The sequence below is a fragment of the Penicillium canariense genome, assembly GCF_028826845.1.
Source record: "Penicillium canariense strain IBT 26290 chromosome Unknown utg000001l_segment0_segment0, whole genome shotgun sequence".
Classification (NCBI taxonomy): Eukaryota; Fungi; Ascomycota; class Eurotiomycetes; order Eurotiales; family Aspergillaceae; genus Penicillium; species Penicillium canariense.
In genome coordinates this window covers 6481270-6503118 of record NW_026622728.1, presented here as the reverse complement: position 1 = coordinate 6503118, position 21849 = coordinate 6481270, and the positions used below count along the sequence as shown (strand labels likewise).

The 21849-nt window shown below is 54.1% G+C and overlaps 6 protein-coding genes across 6 annotated transcripts; 1 reads left to right on the top strand and 5 right to left on the bottom strand.

The window, feature by feature from the left end:
- Window positions 1–544: 544 nt before the first annotated feature.
- Window positions 545–5048, bottom strand: N7482_002227 (Pfs, NACHT, and Ankyrin domain protein; the record flags this gene model as incomplete). The annotated part of the gene is made up of 2 exons (XM_056684352.1): window positions 545–4025; window positions 4093–5048. 2 exons carry the CDS (start codon window positions 5046–5048, stop codon window positions 545–547), a joined length of 4437 nt encoding a protein of 1478 aa, XP_056547958.1.
- A 653-nt stretch (window positions 5049–5701) lies between these two features.
- On the bottom strand, window positions 5702–8693 carry N7482_002226 (putative MFS monosaccharide transporter; the record flags this gene model as incomplete). Its single annotated transcript, XM_056684351.1, has 4 exons — window positions 5702–7689; window positions 7762–8230; window positions 8294–8425; window positions 8550–8693. 4 exons carry the CDS (start codon window positions 8691–8693, stop codon window positions 5702–5704), a joined length of 2733 nt encoding a protein of 910 aa, XP_056547957.1.
- Window positions 8694–10889: 2196 nt separating this feature from the next.
- On the top strand, window positions 10890–12857 carry N7482_002225 (sphingomyelin phosphodiesterase; the record flags this gene model as incomplete). The annotated part of the gene is made up of 3 exons (XM_056684350.1): window positions 10890–11024; window positions 11090–11176; window positions 11232–12857. The coding sequence occupies 3 exons, from the start codon at window positions 10890–10892 to the stop codon at window positions 12855–12857; spliced, it is 1848 nt and encodes a 615-aa protein (XP_056547956.1).
- Window positions 12858–14299: 1442 nt separating this feature from the next.
- On the bottom strand, window positions 14300–15657 carry N7482_002224 (LysM peptidoglycan-binding domain-containing protein; the record flags this gene model as incomplete). Its single annotated transcript, XM_056684349.1, has 2 exons — window positions 14300–15547; window positions 15640–15657. The coding sequence occupies 2 exons, from the start codon at window positions 15655–15657 to the stop codon at window positions 14300–14302; spliced, it is 1266 nt and encodes a 421-aa protein (XP_056547955.1).
- Window positions 15658–17336: 1679 nt separating this feature from the next.
- Window positions 17337–19093, bottom strand: N7482_002223 (gentisate 1-2-dioxygenase; the record flags this gene model as incomplete). Its single annotated transcript, XM_056684348.1, has 2 exons — window positions 17337–17632; window positions 18994–19093. The coding sequence occupies 2 exons, from the start codon at window positions 19091–19093 to the stop codon at window positions 17337–17339; spliced, it is 396 nt and encodes a 131-aa protein (XP_056547954.1).
- Window positions 19094–20418: 1325 nt separating this feature from the next.
- Window positions 20419–21177, bottom strand: N7482_002222 (RlpA-like double-psi beta-barrel domain-containing protein; the record flags this gene model as incomplete). Its single annotated transcript, XM_056684347.1, has 1 exon — window positions 20419–21177. One exon carries the CDS (start codon window positions 21175–21177, stop codon window positions 20419–20421), a length of 759 nt encoding a protein of 252 aa, XP_056547953.1.
- Window positions 21178–21849: the final 672 nt, after the last annotated feature.

The window sequence follows — 21849 nt, the reverse complement described above, 5'->3', positions numbered from 1 at the left end:
GGAAGCTCGGGAGGTGGAGGGTTTACGTAGAACCGCCGTGTCTCGCATGTTCAGGGGTGAAGCCGAATTTGAAAGGGGAGGTGGTATTGGGTATTTACGTAGAACACAGGGGGAGACAGATGAAGACCTTGGGTAGTTCTGCTACGAAGGATCGGAGAAGTAGGAAGCCCCGCGCTCTCTATAAGAACCTTATACCGAACGATCTGTTTCGACCTGCTGCTGTTCAAGCGGAGGTACTCTTTAGGGCGAGTGCACTTGACCTTTGTTTTCAACCCGCTGGAAGCAGATTGTGCAAGGGCTTGAAGATAGACATTTGCTAATTCTCAATGAAAATGGCATTATTTCTGCTTCAGACCAGACCACATTCAGACCCTGTGGAGAATGAGTCTGACCTTCAATCTGTCAAACATCCTCAATAAATCTCACCCTCGGTCGTTCCCATAGAAAATTTCACTTGCCTCCGCTGGGGAGTCGAGTCCAACACGTCGCCATTGTCAAAAAGTGAGATAAATTCCCTGTTCTGAAAGGCTTGTGAGGTAGCAGCTTAGTCTGTTCTGCATGCATCTTTCAAATTCTGCAGAGATTCTTGCCACCGTTGACCTCCAAAAAGATCACTGGGGCGTTCCCGATCGGCCTCTTCTACGGCATATTCAAGCGGTGTCTTGCCCATCAGATCCTTTTCGTGAAGTTTGAGGCTCCCTCCTTCTTGAAGAAATCGGGTCAGGGATGCGTTGAATGCACCGTGGATCGCTCCATGATGTTCAATACCCCTCCCGTCAGCGTCCTTCGCCGTTATGTCCACAAACTTCGACAGATCCTTCAGAATAGGAATGTTATCGTTATCCCATTGGCACATCAGTAGGTGTAGAAGATTTCGTTGTTCGCTGTCCGCCCAATGAATCCCTTCAGTACCAGAATGCCGGAGAAGGATCTGAAAGACGTCATATTGAATTCCCAAGTGAAATGAACTCAAATATTGACTGAGCACAGAGTTGCCTTGTGCATCAAGTTTGTTCATCTTGCACCCGTATGTCAAAAGAAGATTGACCATTTCGGCGGAGCATATCTCTGATTCAACATGGTGATATAGAATGTTTTTGTCTAGAAGATTATCCTGAGTGATAAACTCTGATAGTTGCTCCTGATGACTGTCGAACATGAGTCGTACGATGTCTGGGTGGTTGTGACGAACAGCGTAGTGAACAGGGCTTAAACCATGCATATCAAGCAAAGTCATGTCACATCCTTCGTTCAAAAGTATGCGAACAGCATCCGGATTGCCTGCCTCGCTGGCTAGGTGTAGACAAGTTTGATGCATTGAATTCAAGCTGGACACTTCTGCTCCAGAGTCGATGAGTGCCGATAGCACTGTGCACGCATATCCTTTTCGAAAGGGAATCACATGTAGGGGGCGTTCCCCGTCATGATTTGCGATGCTAACATCAATAGCAGTGCTTTTCAAAAGTAGCTGAACTGTACGTTCTCTCGCTTGATCAATCGCCTTCCTTGTTTCGAATGCTTCTTCGCTTCCTTGATCATCGATAAGCTCGGTCAACCACTCCACGGAATATTCTCTAGTGACCCACGGATCGGCGTACTTGTGCCCCTTTATTTGGCCTCGAATTGCTAAATGTAAAGGCGTGTCGCCACTTTCGTCAAAGGCATTAGGATCAGCATCGTAGTCAAGTAGAAGCTCTGACATCCCCACTATCCCATTCAAAGCTGTAAAGTGAAGTGCAGTCAGCCCAATAGAAGAGTCCCCTTTGAGTGGTCGGTCAAATTTTCCATCGCTTTCACAGGGCACAAAATCATTCTCCGTCTGACGCCAACACCACTGCCTGCAGATACGAAAGTTCACATCGTATCCTTTCTCCAGTAGGAGTAGCGCGAGATCCTCATGCAAGTGTCCCAATGCATACAAAAAGGGTGTCATGTTAAACTTATCACAGACGCATATGGGGATTTCCTGAGAAATGAAATAGTCCAGCCGTATGTAGCGGTCCGGATTCCCTGAGCCCTGACAAATGAGGTGTGCTGCATTTTGATGCATATCATTGATACTATTTACCTGAGCTCCGGCGTTAACCAGGCGAGGAATCATGCCACCCTGTAAATTCTCTACTGCACACAGCAGTGGAGTCCGGCCATAGCGATCTTTTGCTTCCAACCTTTGAGAAGATTGAAAGAACTTCTGACCAAGTTGCTCGTAACCATTTGCTGCCGCAAAATGTAGGGCACACATTGACTCATTATCGCGTAAATCAAGGTCCGCCCCTTGTTGTAATAGCACGTCCACAGATTCAGTATGCCGCTTCGTAATTGCCCAATGAAGGGGAGTCCGTCCAGTCTTATCCCTTGCATTGATTAGCGTTCCCACTTTGTTCCACCCTGCCAAAGAGGTAACACAATCTTTGACACCTTGAGATACTGGGAGATATTTTGCCATCTTTTGGAACGGCAGCGGTATGCTTGAAATAAAAACTTGATCCAGGACGAAGTAGATAACTTTTGTGATGTCCCATGCTGCTGCCATGTGGAGAACCGAGAATTCCTCTGGGATACATGTGAAATGCCGTTCCTTGTTGTAGGCCTTCCGCCACTTCTCCCGCTCGTGTGAGACTAGCTGAAAGAAACAGCTGTGCGCTGGCAGAATATTGAATTCAGATTGTGCGGCCGAGGCATGTTCGGGCCAGTAGAGGACCGCATATCGGAAAAACCCGCGGTTATGCTCCTTGCTTTGTGAAGGTTCCACTGACGGCACATGGAACAAGAGGTAATCGATACATCGATTTGCCAATACCGCGTTTGCTCTCGGGATGTTGATCAGGCTCCCGCCTTGAGCAAGGAGGAGGAAATCCTTTACGGATTGATGCAAAAGGCGCACAAATCCTTTTTGAATCACAACCATAAATCGGCACATCTCAACATCCCCCTGAGTGAAAATCATGCGGTCATGTTCGTCCTGGTTTTCATAGAGGCCACATGCAGTGGACAACTCTACCAGAGTCAGTGGTTGCCGTGAAACTGCAACACAGCGGAGTATCTGTAGGATCTTGTTTTTATCGTTCTCATTAGCTTCGAGCGCGGTCGTTAGTAACCGGTCATATAACGAAGTCAGACCGCGAGGCAGGGCTTCCAAAGTTGTGATCGCATCTCTAGCTAGCACATCTGCCAGCTCATTACAAGCAATGCCAACCCATAGAAAGGTTCCTTCGGCCTTTTCAGACAGTATACGCGATACCGTCCTTGCCACATTCTTCGAATATTCCTTGGCCTGAGTGAGTTGCATGACCTTGGCGTCGATGAAGATTTTCAAATCCTGCTGTACCTCCTGATAAGAAGACAAGTCCTTACAGTTGAACGAACGGAGGGCACTTTTGATTTCCGGATATGGTCGACTGGTGATCAAAAAGTGAATTCTTGGCCTTCGCGCCTTGGTTTCCATGAAGGTCAGGCTGATTTGAGTGAGAAGCATCTTTTGTGATTCTTGGTCACATTCATCCAGGGCATCGATAATGCAATAAACGTGGCAATTTGCATCATGATATCCAATATCCATGAGGATGCCCCATAGTGCATCAAACGATTTAAACAGGTTCTCCTTCCGAACGTTGAACTTGGGAAGTATGTGTTTCAGAAGATGCGAGTGTTGTCTCATCATCTGATACAATAGGCCTCGCAGGATAGCACACGCGGTACTGCGCTCCTGGACACTGGAGTCACAGAAAAAGTAGGCCAGAACGTCACGTCTGTCGATGAAACGAGCTTCAGTCGATAGCTGCTCGGCAATGGTGATGGCCATCGTTGACTTTCCTGTCCCCGGGTTCCCATATAGCCACAAGATGTCCGAATGGGTTTCATCAGAGGCATCCTGCGAACGAAACCACGACTTCAGCTCGCATGTGTCCAAGATCCATTCGCAGGTGTGAGGTGCACGTTTCCCCTGGACTCGTTTGGATGCATTCTTGTCGTCGCATGGGTCCGTAATGAACAAGCTTGACAAACACGCATTCTCTTTCTCTTCTCTGCTCAGATCAGTTCCTATAACAAATGTCAGTTATGAGCCGCCTTGGGTTTCCCAAACAAGGTCACTCACTATCTCTCGATTCCGTCCGAACATCATCTCCCGGAACCACAGATAGCAGCTGTCTTGCGTATACCGCGGCCGTCAGCGCGGCATAACCTTGCCATTGCTTGTTCTTATGCGAATCGCAGTAGTCACAAATGCCTCGTATTACCATGCATCTGTATTGATCCATTAAGCCTGCCGCCTCCATCTCAAAGCAGAGGATGTCTAGTTCTTGAGAAATCCGATCTCGTTCGCGGGCATCTTTCATAACCAGGTTTCCCGAGCCAATTAATCCATAATGGACCTTCGGTTCATCGGTACTTCGGGGCTTTCGGTGGACCAATTGGTTCTGATCACAAGACAAGCAGTTTCCAACACTACTGCGGTGGTTGTATGACGCGTGGAAGAGCCAGTCGTTATCAGGTCGAGAGAACTCGTACTTCATCCCTTCATTGCTCGCAAGCACATCGACAATGCACCGTCCAATCGGTCGTTCTTCAAAGGGACGGTCACTTTCTATGTGGCTCAAGGCCTGCAATAGATGGCGCGGAGGTTTATCGTGACATCCTGCACGCTGAAATCGCCCAGCACTCAGCCTTTTCCCACAGTCGTATGGTATCACGCCACTTCCCTTGGCAGTTGGCTTGCTGACGACTACATCTCCAAGTCGAATATCGGTCTTGCTTGGCACCCCACCTCCGATACCAACCAAGAGAACATGTCGTAGTGACGGAAATGTGGGCCTCATCTCCGCTAACACGATCGCTGCCATTGTTGTCCCAACAACACCCAACGGAAGGCAGGCGACCACCACATTGTGCCCTTTTATTCTTCCTAGGGTATATATGTTGTGATCAGGTCTCGGAGGAGCGAGAGGTTTGTGGAATTCATCCATCATAGCTTTCGCGGCGGTCAGTTCCACTGGCAGCGCGCAGATCCATGCCACGGTGTAGTCTTCCGGAGCAAGAGACGGCACCATTGCAACGTGATGTTGACACACACGAATGGGTAACTCTGGGAAACCGTTTATCACCGGGAAGGTCTTGGGTTCTCTCGGTATCAAGAACACGGCAGCTTGGAGGGGTAGCCAGTGCGGCTGAGCGTCGGCTGTCGCGGACCGCCTGCACCAATCATCCATACACCCAAATGCAAGTGCCCGGCAGGACCGCGTAAAACTCACCGTAGAGGCTGTGCATGATGATACATCCAGAATCATGATTCACACTAAGGGGGAAAGGAAAACAGGAAAGTCCCTTGAATATGAACAGTAAGAAGCTGATGGTACAATCACTAAAGAGAAGCCACCCATCGACCCTTTCCCTCCCAACGCCATCGCTCAAGTGCAAGATTCAGATCCATAAAGGTTGATAGAAACCACCCAAAGCATGTACATAAGAAGACACTCACAGGCATCATCCATAATTTTGGGGAAAAAAATCACGTCCAAAAACAGTCGAGAAGTAACATCAGTCCGGTGAGCCAGAAAGATGGGGGTATCTTCGAGGTCGTCAAAAGGTAAGAGCGAGGTGATATGTGCAAAAAGAAAGACAGGTAGAGTCAAGATAGACATAGGTCGTTTTGAAGAGTCGTAATCATGTCTTTTTTATATAGGCCGCAAATGGGAGCGAACCATCACGAGTCCCGTCTGCTAACCCTCTTCGAGGCGGAGTGTCCGGACGCTTGCGAGTCCATCGGTGAGCTAGGGCTCCAGTTCGAGTTCCGGATGCTGAGGGGTGTAGAGCTCTGATGTGTCTCGCCCGGCATTGGCAGATCGGGCAGAAGATCCGGATCAAACACCAGACTGCGCCGGCGCGAGAGAACGCCTCCCTGAGATGGATTCTCCTTCTCGCGATGCATGGTCTTGACGGAGGCACGTTTTCGGCGCCGATGGTGACGATGGTGACGACGTAGGTACTCGTTCGGCACGGGGTCGACCTGTTTCTTCACGGCGGGGACAAGGTTGAGGTATAGCGGGAAGATAGCGCCGGCCGCGAATAGCGCGACCAGGACACAGAAAGAGTACGATTCGCCATGGGCCAGGTAGGCGGCATACTGAGCGAAGGGGAAGAAGGTTCCGCCACTAATGGCCATTGTGAGCATGGCGGCCGCCGTCTTGGTGTGCTGTGCAGTGCCGCGCAGTGAGATGGCGAAGATAATGCTGAAGACGCCGCTTTCGAAGAAGTAGACCAACATGACCATTACAACGCCTGTTAAGCCAGTGGTTTTCATGCACAACACGGAGAAGACAATCAGGCCGATGTAGGAGACCATCAGAATCCAGCGCGGCTTGAGGAACCACTGTGCGAAGGCGGCGATAAACCGGCCCACGGCGAAGACACTGTGGCCGATGGTCAAAAAGTCGAAAGGGCTCAGGGAGGTATCTGGGTGGACGGCTCGAACGAACGGCTGGAGTGAGGTGGAGAGGACCTCTTGGCCAGCCACATAGAAGAATTGGGACCAGATCCCCAGGGCGAGGGTGAGCCAGACTACGGGGATACCGGCTACCTTAGTCATGTTGTCGTCGCGACGGCGGTCGGCCAGTTCTTTGAGATCGGCATCCGAGGCCTCTGGGACTGGAAGGTAATAAAAGGCGACGGCGAGAAGCACATCGAACAGAGCGATTCCCAGGTATGTCCATTGCACGTCCACTAGGGACGCGACATCTTGGACACCCTTGAACAGCACTTTCTTAGCCAGGAGCGGGGACAGGACGCTGCCGATGGCTTGCACGCCCTGCGATATATTGAGACGAATCTCGGAATTCTCCAGCGGACCACAGAGCGCGATGAACGGGTTGGCCGCCGTTTCAAGAACAGCAAGGCCGAAGCCGACAATGAAATTGGATATCGTGAACGCCGCTGTAGATGTTAGGACAGCGGATGGCCAGAATACGAGCGATCCACAGGCGTAGATGCAAAGTCCTGTGATGAAAGTGGACTTGAAGCCCCAGATCTTCAAGACTGGTCGGCCGACCAGCAGTGGGCCGAGGAGATACCCGCCAAAGTACGCGCCATGAAGACCAAGCGAATGCCATTTGTCCAGCTGGACAATGGTCTGGAACTGCGCATTCAGCGTATCGAGCAAGCCATATGCGAAGCCCCACAGGAAGAAGAGGAGGGTCGTCAACGCAATAGGCGCAATCGACTCGCGATTGTTCAGCTTGAGCATACTCTCCGGCTTCTTCATGTTGACGAAATCAAAGAAGGTGATATTGGGCGGGTAGGAGGTACTAGTGTGTGTGTTGGCTTCCGCGTCCTGCGGGCCATTTCCGGGCTCGCTCAGGAAATCGAGGATTCCCATCGTCTGGTTCGTCTGGTTCGAGCTCTGCCTGCGGGCCGTTGTGCTCCCACTCCCTGTCCCATAAGGCTTGCTTCCGTTGCTGCCCGATGGTGATAAGGCGGGAGATGGGCCGGAGGTTGGTATAACAACGGGAGGTGGAACCGCGACTGGGCTGTCTCCTGTTGCGTAGTGGTGGTGAGGACTGGTATGAGGATCGTCCGTGTCTCGGATCAGTTTCGGGATGAGGCGCGCGACAAGTGGCTTGAGACTTGGGACGCAACCGCAAATGATCGAGACGTTGACCTCGACCGCGGACCACATGAATGAAAGCGAGGCATACCCTGCGAAGAGAATAGAGAGAGATTAGCCCGGTTGCTGGAGGTATTATCGTGAAGAATGGGTTCATTCCATACAGCTAAAGTCCGAACGACTCGTATTCTGGAGGCGAATCGACTGCATAGCTAATGAGCGCGAGATGGCCGCTTGTTGGAGAAAAGCGATCCGAATCACGTCCACCACCGCCACGAAGAAACCGAAGCTGAACGTGACCACTAGAATCACCTTTTGCTTGAAGGGAAGACGCATCTGCGTGAGAATGGGAATTGGGAGAAACAGAATGGCCAGGTCGGTGATGATATTCACGGGGGAGGAGGAAAGGTAGAGCGTGACAATATCGGTACAGTGGGCGCCGGGAGGAACAGGCACGGCGAACGCAGCGGAGACAGGGCGACATTGAAACACGTTGACCATGGTCAGCGCGAAGCCTGCGGCGTTGACTACCACCAGTGTCACGTAGTTTGCCCATCGGAAGACCTTTTGGTTCCGGGTCAAGGTCAAGTAGAAAACAAGGATGGATGTTTTGACGGCCATCAGTGCCGGGTTCTAACAGACTGGTGTTAGCGTATTCGGTCAACTCTCGCGGACCGCGTGGCCAGAAGGACACACATAAAGCACGGTGAATGCATAGTTGGCTTTGCCGAGGGCGGCCTTGTTCTCTGGCAGGATGTCGCGGGAATGCAGGCCGAGCCCCTTCTGAGTCGCGTAGAAAAGCGAGAATGAAAAGCCAAAGTCGATCACCTGCCCGGCAGCTTGGAATTAGCGATGGGAGCCATGAGAGCGAGACTGCGACTGTCGAGGCACTTGGGATGCGCGCACTCGCGTGCAACAACCCGGGAAGCATGCAGGGACTCGAGAGACGTACCCATGCGACCAACATCAAATAATCGTGTAACCCGACCCGGCGCACGATGAAGATGCGCGAGATAAACCGCAAGGCGACGAAGATGCTCGCAATGACGAAGAAGGTGATCGAGACCCCCAGAGTCTCCGGTCGGCGGGTTTCCATGATGAGCGCACTGCGCTGCAGGCGCATCCAGTTTTCCACCACGATCACAGGACCTTTTCAGTGTATAGTCGGCGATTCCAGAAGGCACGCATCAATGCATAGTCACTGTCGGCGGGGAATTGAGCGCAGGTCCCGGCCATGGTCTCTGGGGAGACCGGTTTGACCACGAATCCGGGGTAAAGGCCGGGGTCCGCCTCAAGGGATGTCGGAGGCGTTGGGGGGGGGGTTGGATCTGGGGAAGGGGATGGGGATGGGGATGGGGATGGGGATGGGGATGAAGAAGAGACCAGGATCGAGGATGCAACAGGCGAACAAGGGTGAGGCTCACACCATGCAGAGACAGAAAAAGCTCAGCAGAGCTCGTGGCTTGAAGGTGGGAAGAAGTGTGGAGAGGGGATCATCGTGTCATTCGCTCCCAACGGGACTTTTCGTTCCCCGCCGCGATCGGATTGAGCGTCTCCGCTTTGGAGGGTTTGACGCGGTGGAAACGGTTGGACCAACATTTAACCACCAGTAAGGGCGGGGCAGGGGCTCACGATGAGGTATTCCAGGTATTCCTCGGTTCCCCTGTTCGTGAGGTGTCGGATGGAGGCTCCGACCTGCGCGTTGCAAGGCGACTATCGAACTCTTTCCTGGAGGCAACTCGACGTCTCAACCCCCTCCGTCGAGGAGCGCGTACGCAGAATGCCTCTTGGCCGAACGAGACTCCATGACTCCAGCTCCATACTCATACGCATCTCCCACTGGCGCCCCAATGGTTCACCAATAGCCATCCACGCCCCTCGTCCTCAATTTGGGTCGGGGAGTGAAAAGCCTAGCGCCACCCACGTCGTCCCTTCCAAACTTTGATCGGCTCCTGCCAGCGTGTAGATCGCCCCTGAGTCCAGCATGCTGGACTCGTCGACGCCCCGCTGTTCTTCGTCCGGTTCGAATTTGGCGCGGGGGGTCCTCCATCGACTTTTCGGTCGTTCTCCGTCCGCGGTAATTTTTCACCCCGTATGTGGCTGGCGTCGATGGCGTTGGGACTAACCCGCCAAGCCTTTTTCCCCTGCCCTTTTCTTGAGATCGGGTTCTTGTCTCGTGGTGAGGGGGGCTTCACGATTTGTAGCATGTAGGGACCCAGAGTAGTTATTTATATCATGAGGTTGACGGCGGCTGTTCAGGGCCATGCCTCCTGGTGAAGCTGCGGGAATCAGCAATGGCTTCATGGCTTCGTGGCTTCGTGGCTTGTTTACCTCTCATGGGAGTGTCTATCCTTCCCCAAATATATACTCCGTACATCAGGGGTACACAAACAACCATCCAATGACATCCCCCAATCCCAATCTCAGCCGATCTGACATCTCCACCGTCTGCTGCAGCCTGCAGAGCTTGGCACTCTCCACTGCCCTTCCCTTCGCCCTGATCTTTCTCTTGAGGCTCCAATCGAAACAGCCTACTGCATGGGCTTGCCGAAAGCAGACCTTCTCCATGAATAGCCCCGGCCAACCCTGCAGGAACCCCAGCACTATCCGCGAGCCTATGATTCTTGGCAACGGGTTTCTCCACGGGGTAGCTGTCATGTGAAGGCCATAGCTGTGCAACCAGGCTCATCGCGATCCCAGCCAAGAAGTCATTCTCCAGACGGCAAATAATCGGTCCCCGAGACTAACAGAACTGACGATCACTCCATGGCTTCCCCGCGCAGTGTTGCAGTCCTTCCCTTTAGCTGCTTGGCTGCATAACTCGTTCAGGGATGCGGTCGCGAGCCCATCTCGGTCGCCCGATCGGCCTCCATTAAAATCCGACGGGATACAGTCCACACGCATTCCGACCGTCGCTTCCAAGCTGCTTTCCCTGGTGTCTTTCCATAAAGAGGGGAGTTTGCGATGCTGGTATTCGCGATCGACATGGCCAAGCCCAACACCGCTGCACAACTGCAATGGATGGATATCCATCTGAGAGATTCAGGTTGGAGGGGATGATCGGATGATCGCGTCGCTTGTATTCTTCGGTTGTAGGAACACTATCCGGTGGTAAGCGAATTGTCGGATCATCTGGCTGGCCAAATGTACGTGCAGAGACCCTCGGGTTGAGTGGAGGCTCATAAATTCATGCCTGCCTCCGCGCTCTTGCCCTAGTCCACCGAACAACCTTTTCCTGCTTTCTCGATAGGTAGGTGGAATCTGCGGCCTGGGAATATCCCTGCTTGTCAATATGAAGCAGACAGTTTTGCTTGCTGCTCTTGCCCCTCTGGCAGCGCTGCCAGGCGTTCAAGCCGAGTCTGCAGAAAGCTGGATCAGCGCTATCTGGGATGACTTCAAGGAGGCCGTGGACTGTGGAACTTGCCAGGTATAGATATCTGAGGGAATTTTGTATCATCTCTCACGCTAATGAATATCGCATCGATTACCCAGGTTCTCTTGGGTGGCCTCAAACTGGTGGCCGATGTGGGCGAGGGCTTTATGGAGGATGTTCTGACCGGCATTTGCGATATCAGTGGTGTAAGCCATGACCCAAATTTACGCCGGGTGTCACGCACCTAACTGGTGTGCGTAGGCAGAGGATCGTGATGTCTGCGCCGGTGTCATCGCAATCGAGGGACCAGCGTTGCACTACTCCTTAAAAAACATGAAGGTGGCTTCTCACACAGCCAAGACGCTGTGCTCCGCCTTGATCGGCCTATGTGACTTCCCCGATGTTCGTCCATACCATTTATCTTTCCCCTCGCCCAAGCCAGCGACGACGCGTCCCCCCCCCAGCAGTAAACCCCCCATCAAGGTTGTCCACTTCAGTGACACACACGTCGACCTCTCCTATGAGACCGGCTCCAACTATGACTGCTCCAAACCCATTTGCTGTCGCGTATACACCGAGGACGATGCACCAGGAACCGCCGACAAGCCCTGCGGACCCTGGGGTAACCTCAAATGCGATCCGCCGCACCGACTCCAGGAAAGCATGATGACCGCCATCACAGACCTCCACCCAGCCTTCTCAATCTATACCGGCGACGTAGTCGCCCACGACGTCTGGCTCGTCAATCAATCCGAAGTCTTACAGGACTTTAACGCCACATATGGTGCAATGGAGAACCATCTCGGGCTCGTGTATGCTGCTCTCGGCAACCACGATGCCGCGCCACTGAACCTCTTCCCATCCCACAACATCCCGGACGAATACAACCCGCAGTGGGCCTACGAAGCCCTCGCCGCCAACTGGATGACACTGACAGGAATGGAAAGCGTTCAGAAGGCGACCGAATACGGCTCATACTCCGCCATCCACCCCAACAGCAAGCTTCGCATCATCTCCTACAACAGCATCTTCTACTACAAGTACAACTTCTTCTCCTACGAAGAGCCGATGGAGTCCGACCCCAACGGGCAATTCACCTGGCTTATCGAAGAGATGCAAGCCGCCGAGGATGCGGGCCAGCGCGTGTGGCTTATCTCGCACATCCCGTCCGGGAACGTGGACCATCTCCGCGATCACTCGCACTACTTCGACCAGATTGTGCAGCGTTACGAAACCACCATTGCTGGGCTGTTCTATGGGCACACGCACACAGACGAGTTCCAAATCGCGTACTCGAACTATAGCCATCGCAACTGGGACACAGCCACGGCGATGGGCTACGTCGCGCCCTCGATGACACCTACGTCCGGCCCGCCCTCCTTTCGCGTCTACGACATCGACCCAGAGACCTTCGGCGTGATGGATTTCACACAGTACATCGCTAATATCAGCGACCCATCGTTCCAGAGAGGACCCGAGTGGGTGCCGTACTATTCTGCGAAGAAAGCCTACGGCTCCAAACTCTCGCCACCCGTCCAAGACGCTGGTGTCGAGCTTACGCCCGGATTCTGGCACAATGTCACCGTAGCCATGGAGAAGGACTCCTCTGTTTTTGAGGACTTTTGGGCGCGACGGACACGTGGGTACAGTGTGCCAGCTTGTACGGGCGACTGCGTGACGAACGAGATTTGCGCTCTGCGAGGTGCCGACGCCCAGTATAGTTGTGTGCAGGCCACGCCGGGATTCAGTTTCTCGAAGCGCAACGAGGCGAGTAATGCCCCGTTGCTGAGCAAGCGGTTCCAGCCTGAGTGTAACCATGCTGGTATGGCGTCGCTCTTGGCCAAGATTGCGCACCAGGCTAGCCTGGCGAAGCGGAATGGGGAGTGAGATCATATGAAGCGCAACGTATAAGGCATATGCATCATAGATTCTAGTGTAGTCATCGTTTACAATACCCGCTGCACCTATTTCTGCGTCATGGATTGTTGATCTAGTTTTAATTACGTTGCCCATTATTCATACCCCGTATTCGCCCCCAAGTTGAAGTCCCACGCCTTGCCCCCTAATCCTGAAACTCGATCCAGCCCCAATCAACCGCACACCACATCGCAACTAACTTAAATCCAACTCTCCCTCCCACAAATCAAGTAGATCGCATAGGCCTAGGCCTAGGCCGTGTCGTACCATATCCTAGTGGACGAGACTCACAATGACAATCACCGTCCTAGCCCCCGAAGGCCAATGCCAATCGCACCCATCGCCCCACGGAAGAGACCCTACCATCCCGCCCGCCGCAAATCAGGCACCCTGCCTAGGCGCCCACCTACGCGGCGCGTAACTCCGCCTTACTGAGCGAGGCATGTATCGCGCGCACAGGAACCGCAGAGATGCTTTATGCAGGTGGACATGTCTAGTCTTGGTCGTACCCCTCTCCGCATTCAGGCTCGGGAAAATATATCACATGTACAGGTCCATGCCAAGACTACAGCAGAAACTTGGCCGGTGAACGGGTGGCATTGCATTGCATGGCATGGCATGGTATGATGGGGCGAGAACAGGATGCAAGGTTGGAGTTGGGGGGCTAGCGCCAATCTGCGAAGCACGGACGTTCCCGGACAATGGAATTGTGAATTGTGAATTGTGAATTGTAAATTGTAAATTGGGCTGCGGCGTGGAGATTATTGCAGATACAATATCTACAGTACACTGTTTAAGCGCCCGACATCTACCTATGCATCTTGTCTCGCCTGTCCGAAGGCATTTACGACTAGGGCCAAGGCTGAGGGGAAAGGGAAAGTGAAAGTGAAAGTGAAATTGAGATGAAGGTGAAGGTGAAAACGAAATGTATTTGCGCTCCGCAGATAGGAGTTGGTATCAAGGCAAGCTGAAGCTGACGCTCAGGGATCAGAAAAGATGCGATCGTCAATCGTGGTGGGCAGGCAAGCTAGATCAACAGGGAAAAAGAAGCAAACGAATGAGTACCATGGAAGAAACCGGCCAGTCCATAGTTTGCCCATTTGCAACTTCTTCTCCTGTTTCTATGCAAGCACCGTGGACGTAGAGAGTCCGCCAACTGTCTTCCAAAGACATTTTTTGTGGGGATGATTCGGGTTACACTCCGAATCTATCAAGTCAATCAAGGGGCACAGCCTCAAGAATGAATGAAGAAAGAAGAGAAAAAGAGGATCCGAGTACAATCAGTACTGGAGACGAAAAGAGAGGATGGACATGGGCATCAAACGTAGATCGAGAGACCGAAAGGAATGTCAGCTCAAGTATCTAGTCGAGTCATGCCAAACCAGGGGTGGTCAGTGAGTGCTAGGGAAGCTTCAAGCTTTCACACAATACTGGTATCCCTTCCAGAGATTCGTGCAGCTATCATCCAAGCCGGGGTTCCAGCTCTGCAGGTCCGACGCAGAAACGCCAAATTGCACCTCCACCTTCTGGCAGTAGTCGCCCGCAATGACGGTGTAGTACTGCTGGCACGACGAAGTCGCGTATGGGTACAGGGGGACGCCGGACGCAGATGCAGACGGCGAGGCAGGAACGCTGCTGCTCGTAGCGGGAGTGGGCGTGCTGGGGGGCGCAGCAGACTCGGGTACGGGAGTCTGCGTGACTGCGGCGGGGGTGTAGGTCGGGCTGAAGGTGCTGGAGGTGGAGGTGGAGGTTGACGTGGCCGCGGGCTCGGGGAGAATAGTGGTCACGCCGGTGGGGTTGGCAGAGGAAGTGGACGTGGAGCTAGACTCGGAGGACGAGCTGCCAGAGCTGCTGGAGGAGCTACCGCTCCAGGAGCTGCCGGTGAGCGTAGCGATGGTGGCATCGTTGCAGCTGCTAGTGCCGGAGGACCAGCCGAGCAGGCGGTTGGCGATGTCCGAAGCGTAGCAGTGGGTGGCGACGCCGGCGCCCAAGTTGCCGCCGGCACCAATCGAGCCGGAGTTGTAGCAGCGCGCAGCCTTGTAGTACGCGGAGACATCGCTCAGACCGCCGTTCTGCTCGATGAGTTGTTGCAGACCATCGCCGTCGGAAGTTCCCATGGTACCATCGCGGATCATCTGCTCAATCTCGGACTCGGGGCAGGGGTCCTGGACGTTCTCGGGGGCGCTGTCGCCGGTGTTGCAGCTGCCCTTGCCGTTGTGGGACTGCATCAGGCCCGGGTTGGTGACGCCGTTGTCGGTGGTGTGCACACGGACACAGCCGTTGCTCTCCTGCATGACGATGGCCAGGATGAAGCGGGCGTCGACCCCGCTCTCGCCGGCGATCGTGTTGATGACCGTCTTCATGGTGGCCATTTCGTCCTCGGTGGTGTCGGCGACGCCCCACTGCGAGCACGACGACCCGATGATATCCTTGTTGCTCTCGAACATGTCGTCGAAGCTGGAGATCCAGTTCTCCATGCTGGGCCACCCATCTGACACCAGGCCGTTGCCGCCGAAGACGGCGGCGTACAGGTTGCTACTGCGTCCACTGAGGGAGTGGCTGGACGCGGCTTGCTCAACTTTCACGTCTGCAGATGCGCGTAAGAGAGAGGATGCGACTGGAGCCCCAGAAATGAGGGGGAGGCTGCCAGCAGCCAAAAGCTAAACAGGAGGGTCATGGTCAGTCCGGGGATCTCTCAACCGGGTTATCGTTGTATAGCTGGGGGAGGGAGGAGGCAAAGGGTGGTACATACGAATGGAAGGATGAACATCGTGACTGAAAAAGGAGTGCCCAGCACGAAAAAAGAGAGTGGAAGAGAGAAGACTTGCTTAGGAAGAAGAGAGCAAACTCTCAGAGCAGCAGTATGCAGTATATGTAGTGCGTACCCTCTCCCCTCTCCCCCTCTCGCATCACACATCTCCTTCCAGCACCGGTTCCCGTCCCTGTGCAAGGGGATACTCTCGTGACGGTGGAGACTAAGCGCATCGGGTAATTCTACTTCTGACCATACGGAGGACAAGAGAGCTCCATCTGCAGAGCACTCCGTCCAGGACGTCAAGGATATTCAGGATCCTCAGGAACTGCCCTGGAGAGGCCCACATCACGGCCCAATGGCAGGCCGGCGGCTTCCTTGCGTTGCAGAGGCTGAAACACGGCCATCTCCACCGCGAAGAACGGGAGCTGTCGAGGTGCCATGAGGGGCAACTTTGGGCGGGGATGGTCGCTAGTTTCAGGTGCTTTGTCCAGCGTGCCCCAAGCGGTCGGGGAGGTGGGCTTGGGGAGTCCGCAGGGATGGGTAGGACCTTGCAGTTGGGCCCAGCTGGGTCCACCGAACACCGGTGGAGGTTGGCGAGGTTGCAGCTGCCATTGGTGCTGTTGCGGGGATCTTCGCTCAGCCTTCAGCTCCGGCGGCCGCCAATAGAACTCCCCAGTGGCGATTTATGGGTGACGGCGAATGACTATCTCGGGAAATTTTTCTTTGTGGTGATAATTTTTTTTTTTTTTTCGATTTCCCCTGGTACCTATTTCTCCTCGATTAATCGGCGTATTCAGGGGAATCTTGCCAGGGTCGTCCAGTGCCGACAGGTACAAAACCACAGAAATACGACGAGGTGGCGGCGTGCCCGCGGTGGGGCAGGCCAGCAGTCCCTTTTCCGCTTCTGCCCAGTTGATAGCGTACATGCTGTAGCCCTGCAAGAGTACGACCGGACTGTACTGGTAAGTCGACTCCGAGGCATTTTCCGGTGAGACGCCCACGCCCTACCTATCGAAGGCTGGCCTACCACCGATATGAGACCTGGATTCACATCTGCCCGGATATCGACGTTCTCCGTGCAGCAGTTACCAGATAGATCCATAACCCAAGCCCCCATTCTTCCTTCGCTACACAGTCTACGGTGACGTACTGGTCTTCGGTACGCATCCGACCTGCAGCGCAATCCAGATCCTGTGGCCCCGCTTATGGTGTGGACGAGGGTATCACGGCGATCCAGCGCGTATGCGACCCGGTCACAAATCATCTACCGAGTATGATTTCCACTGATTGCAGTGGCGTACACAACTGAATGGGTTCGCTTCCTGAGACTCATAACGCGAGGAAGAATGGGCCGGGTGAGCAGAGCTACGGGCTTATACGATTGTCGGCCTGATTTGCTCGTTTTCTCGTGCGGCCCCGTCCAAGAGTGGAGTGATAGCTCCGAAACAAGAAGGCGACGACAAACCCTCCATGGCACGCCGTGTATCATTAGTGCAATCTGCCACCGATTCTAGATCTCCGGGGTTCTGGGCAGGGAGATGGTGGGATAAGGCGCTGCTGGGATATCGAGGTATACAGCATGGGTAGCACAAACGGCCCTGTGTAATTGACAATCCCAAGCCACAAAGGAACAAAAGAAACAACCCTAACATCAAAAGAACCACGATCATATACGTTGTGAACCCCCGATCTCTCTAGTCCTCTACCAAACTCTCAAGATCCATCCCCTCCTCACCCAGAAACCCCAGCGCATCAAGCATCGCATCGAAGTGATACTGATACACCGTCTTTCCACTCGCCAGATGCTGGTATTTGTACCAGAACAGGACGCAGAAGGTGTCCCCTTCCTCCCACGCAAACTCCTGCTCCCCCATCACGGACCGTTCCCAGCCGCTAATAACATGACAGCCGGCCGAGGGTGTCTCGCGACAAGAGGGCGACGCCGCGCCTGCCGCAGTGCGCTCGGCGCTGCCGCCTAACCCCCGGCTCGCTGGTAGAACATCTCATTAGCAGGGATTCGACGCCGGATTCAAATAGGGAAGGGTCAGGAGAAAGGGGAGGTCTCTGGAACATCCCCATTTGGGAATGGAAAATGAGCTAGGGTGCTGACCAAGAACACGGGAAGTTGCAAGCTATCATCCATCGCCAGACTTTCCCGCCCACCATCTTTCATATCCTATGCACATCTACAGCCGGATACCGCGGCCGATTATAGTGCTCGACAAAGTGCAGAACGTGGCGGAAGGTTGGCAAGTCCAGCCCGTCCAGCCAGACCATGGGCCCGTTCCTGTCCTTGCTGTGGTGGTAGTTCCAGGGTCCACGAGCAGCTTCTCCGAATCAACTACCATGGCGACTTGTTCCGTCGACAAGATCTTCTCGAGAGCGTGGTCGAATCATGACTCACATCATAGTCCAAACTAGTGGATTTATCCGGCGCAGATGGGGGCGTATGCGTATGATGCGGAGGGAGAGAGTGACAGGGTGTGGGGGCAGGAGATATAGCTTTTGAATGTATAACTGGGTTTCGTTCCATGTGTCTCTGGTAACCCGGGAGGATAAACTCGGTGGTAGGTAGATGCTTCTTCGAGCTATGCTCGCCCTCCAAACACGGATCGGGGCTTCATCACCGAGGCAGATAAGTTGCAGGCTCGTGATCAAGGGCACGGATATCTCCGATACGAGGGGCACGGTGCTGACCACCGATGAAATAGTCACCGTGAAGACGATGCTGAGCCCACTGGCGCAGGGAGACGTGCCTATCCTGCAGTGTGTGGGGTTGCACGATGCGAAGCATAGTAAGAATCTTCTGTGTGAAATGCAACGTGATTTGATTGGGTTTGATTTGGTTCGGTTTTGTTCAGTTTGGGTTCTGTGTCATGTCCAGATGCGGCTGTTGTTGCGCGGACTCGCCGATGCAGGATACAGCATCGAGTATATACCTAGAGGATAGGGAGACTATACCTCGCCGACACTTACCTCTCCTCCAGTCAAAGCAGGCTGCACACCTCCCCCCTTCCCCTTTATATTCTTCAAACCTGCTGGTGAGTATCGAACCCGGCAAGTGCCCTACAACCCAAATGACTGCGTATAGTCCGCAGGCCGGTGGACTCCTTTCAGAAGAGGTTCGTACTGGCTTGCCCCTTTTCGCGGCAGATGTTACCTGTTCCCCGGGACGCAGATGGACGGGTCGGTTTCGAGCATTGGCACGCTCCGAAATAATTTATGGGTTTTAGCGGATGAGTAAGAGGGGAGTGGTGGCGCATGCGAAGAAGACCTGCCTTTGCCCTACTATAGAGAGCATTCAGAGGTGGACTGAGACTGTCTTGCCCTTTAAGACGATAAGGTGATCACCCATAGGATCAGTCCCAGCCATGAGTAGCGCAAGAATGCTATGCTGCCGATCCCGGATCCGCATCAAGAGATCGTCGTAGGTGACGCATTCCTCCGGCATCCTTGGGCGATGATCATCCGGAGCTTTGACGGGCACAAAAAGTCAATTCCTTCGGCAACCTCCCCCATATGCTACCTCGGAGTTTACTAGCGGGAATTCGCTATGATGGCCGTCCGGTCTCGACGCGTCCAGGAAGCAAGCTTGCGCTGGGCTTTGCCTGACAGAGTCGATCAACCGGCACAGCCCTCCCCACCCGCACACGTTCAATTCAGAAAAGGAAAAAAAACCAACAGAAAAAAAGGAATAGGGGGAGCTGTTCTATTCGAGGCTATGCAGGCGACCTCTACGAAGCAGTCAGTGTACATCAGCTCACTAGACCCGGGGGTGAGTTCCCAAGTCGTGGCTGTGGTTGGGTGGAGCCGGAGGGGGTGTTTCAGGGGAGGCATGGTGTTTCGCGTCCCGATTTTGGGTCTTTAGTCTCAGGCAACAGCTCAAGGTGCTGGGTACAGCCACCCAAGGTAGGCAGGTGGTATTCGAGTCCCGAGTGGAAGAAACGGAGTCCCCGAGTTGAAAGCGTTGTGGGGAGCTACAGTACATAACCAGCTGAAATGCGGGTCTTGCATGTCCCGGGGCGACAGGTCGGACGGGAAAGCACGAAGCAGCCAACAAAAGAAAACACCGTGCAGAAGGAAAGAACTAGATGCAAAGGTCAATCGTCCTCTAGAAACAGAAAGGCCAAGTCCAAGACATACTGTACTGTACGAACTACTACCAGACAAGAAATACCGAAAATAAGTCAAATTCAACGCAGTCCCCGATTGCCGTTCCCGATAGCGTTAAAACTCATTCGTGCACAAGCATGGAAGCGTGGCTATCATAAGAGATCGTAAAATGGAATTTTGGTAGATCGGTAGATCTGGCTGGTCATCTCTCGCACGTTCGCGAAGAAAAGAAAAAGACATCGAGGGTTAATCTGGAGGAATGGGTCCATCACAGGTAGTATTTTCACAAGACTCTCCCCGCAGGGAAAGGCAAAATTCTATCAACATGAAGAAGGGCATGTAAAATGCATGGTAAGTCGCAACACCGCTAGGGGTGCGATGGGGGAAAAATGGGTTGGTTCGTAAGAGACTGCAAGAAAGGTAGAAAAGAAAAAAAGGGGGGCCTGGTCGATACCGCGCATCGCCAATTGGGTATTGGCAAGACGTGATCGTCGATCAGGAACGAAGCGAAGATGAACATGGAGCCGTCGAGACTCGTCATTGAACATGACCATGCAGATGAGAAGTGCCTGGTGTCCAATCTACCAGAGATGGGTCCCATTTAGGAGGTACTTGTCTCCAAAGCAAACTCGAGCGCGCGCGCGATCGACGCAGCTGCTACGCTTAGTTGATGTACCAAGTGGCACCAGACACGCGGCCAGCGTCGAGGGACGCGAAGGCCTCGAAGAAAGCGCGCGACAGATCGACGGAGGTGTTGTCGCAGCCCATGCACTTGTCAACGACAGTGCCGGACTTGGTGACCCCGCCATAGGTAATGGTGACCGTCTTGCCGCAGTCCGAGTCAGTCATGATGCCGTGGGGCAGGGCGAGGACGAACTCGGTCTCGCCGTCGTTGGTGGTGCCGCAGGAGCTGGGGTTGCTCATGCTGGTGGCAGTGTCGTAGTAAGTCATCTGGCCATCGCAGGGGGAGGACTCGGAGCAGGAGCCGGTATAGCCGGAGCTCTGGGTGGACGAGGTGGCAGCGGTGGCAGCGGGGGCAGCGGACGAGCTGGTCTCCGCAGCGGCCTGGACGACGGGGGCGGCCGAAGTAGTGGTGGCCTCCTCAGTGGGAGCAGGGACCGGAACCGGGGTGGAGGTGGTGCTGGTGGAGGTGCTGGTGCTGGTGGTGGCCTCCTCCTTCTGGGGAGCCTGAACCAAAGCGGCCACGACAGCCGGAGTGGCCTCAGCAGGGGCAGTCGTCACGACCGGTACGACAGTGGCAGTGGGCTGGCCGGGGTAGAGAGTGGTAGTCACATCGACAGTGGTCCAGACAACGTCGGTGACGGTCTTCCAGACGACAGCGCGCTTCTCAACGGGAGCAGCGAGGCCGGAGACGGCGAAGAGGGCGCCAGCAAGGGCGAGGGTCTTGGTGATGGGGGCCATGGTAAATGGTTTGTCGTCCAGAGTGGAAGTTTCCGGGAAATCAGACGTTGCAGGGTAAGGGGCGAGTTGGCGGAGGTGGTGATAAAGGACTGATCAACTGCTCAGCAGTAGTAAAGGACAGTAAAACACTCAAAAGGAGCGTGAGTGTAGACAGACGAAAGAGAAGGAAGGAAGGGATCGTTGGGGAGTGAAGGAGCAAGAAAGTGACGGGGAAAAAAGAGTAATAAATAAGCCGGCCTGACGAGAGTGCCTGGAGGACGGAGCGGATCCACCACGTTTTTCGTCAACCTAACGAACCGTGGATATCCAAGCCACCAGCTACGGTCGACCGTTCTTTCTCGTCCCCTCCCTGAAAGTCCGAGGAAGGGCGCGGATCAATGCATCCTGGTCCTCCTCTGGCTGGTCTCCTTGTCCTCCTCGAACCTGCTTCGCCTTACGACCGTCTGGTACCTGAAGTCGGACCTCCTGGGGCCCTTGAGACCGCTGATTGGGGACAACAGAATGGTGCCAGCGCGATGGCGCAGGGGCATCTGCCACTCAGCGCGACGCTTTGCTGCGGGCGTTAGGCAGGCTTGGGCCTGGCGGTTGAAGGGGCCGCTGCAGCACCAGCCAATAGTCCCCAACAATCGGGGGCAGAACCCCACGGCTGGGAATCGACCGAGCCAGAATGCG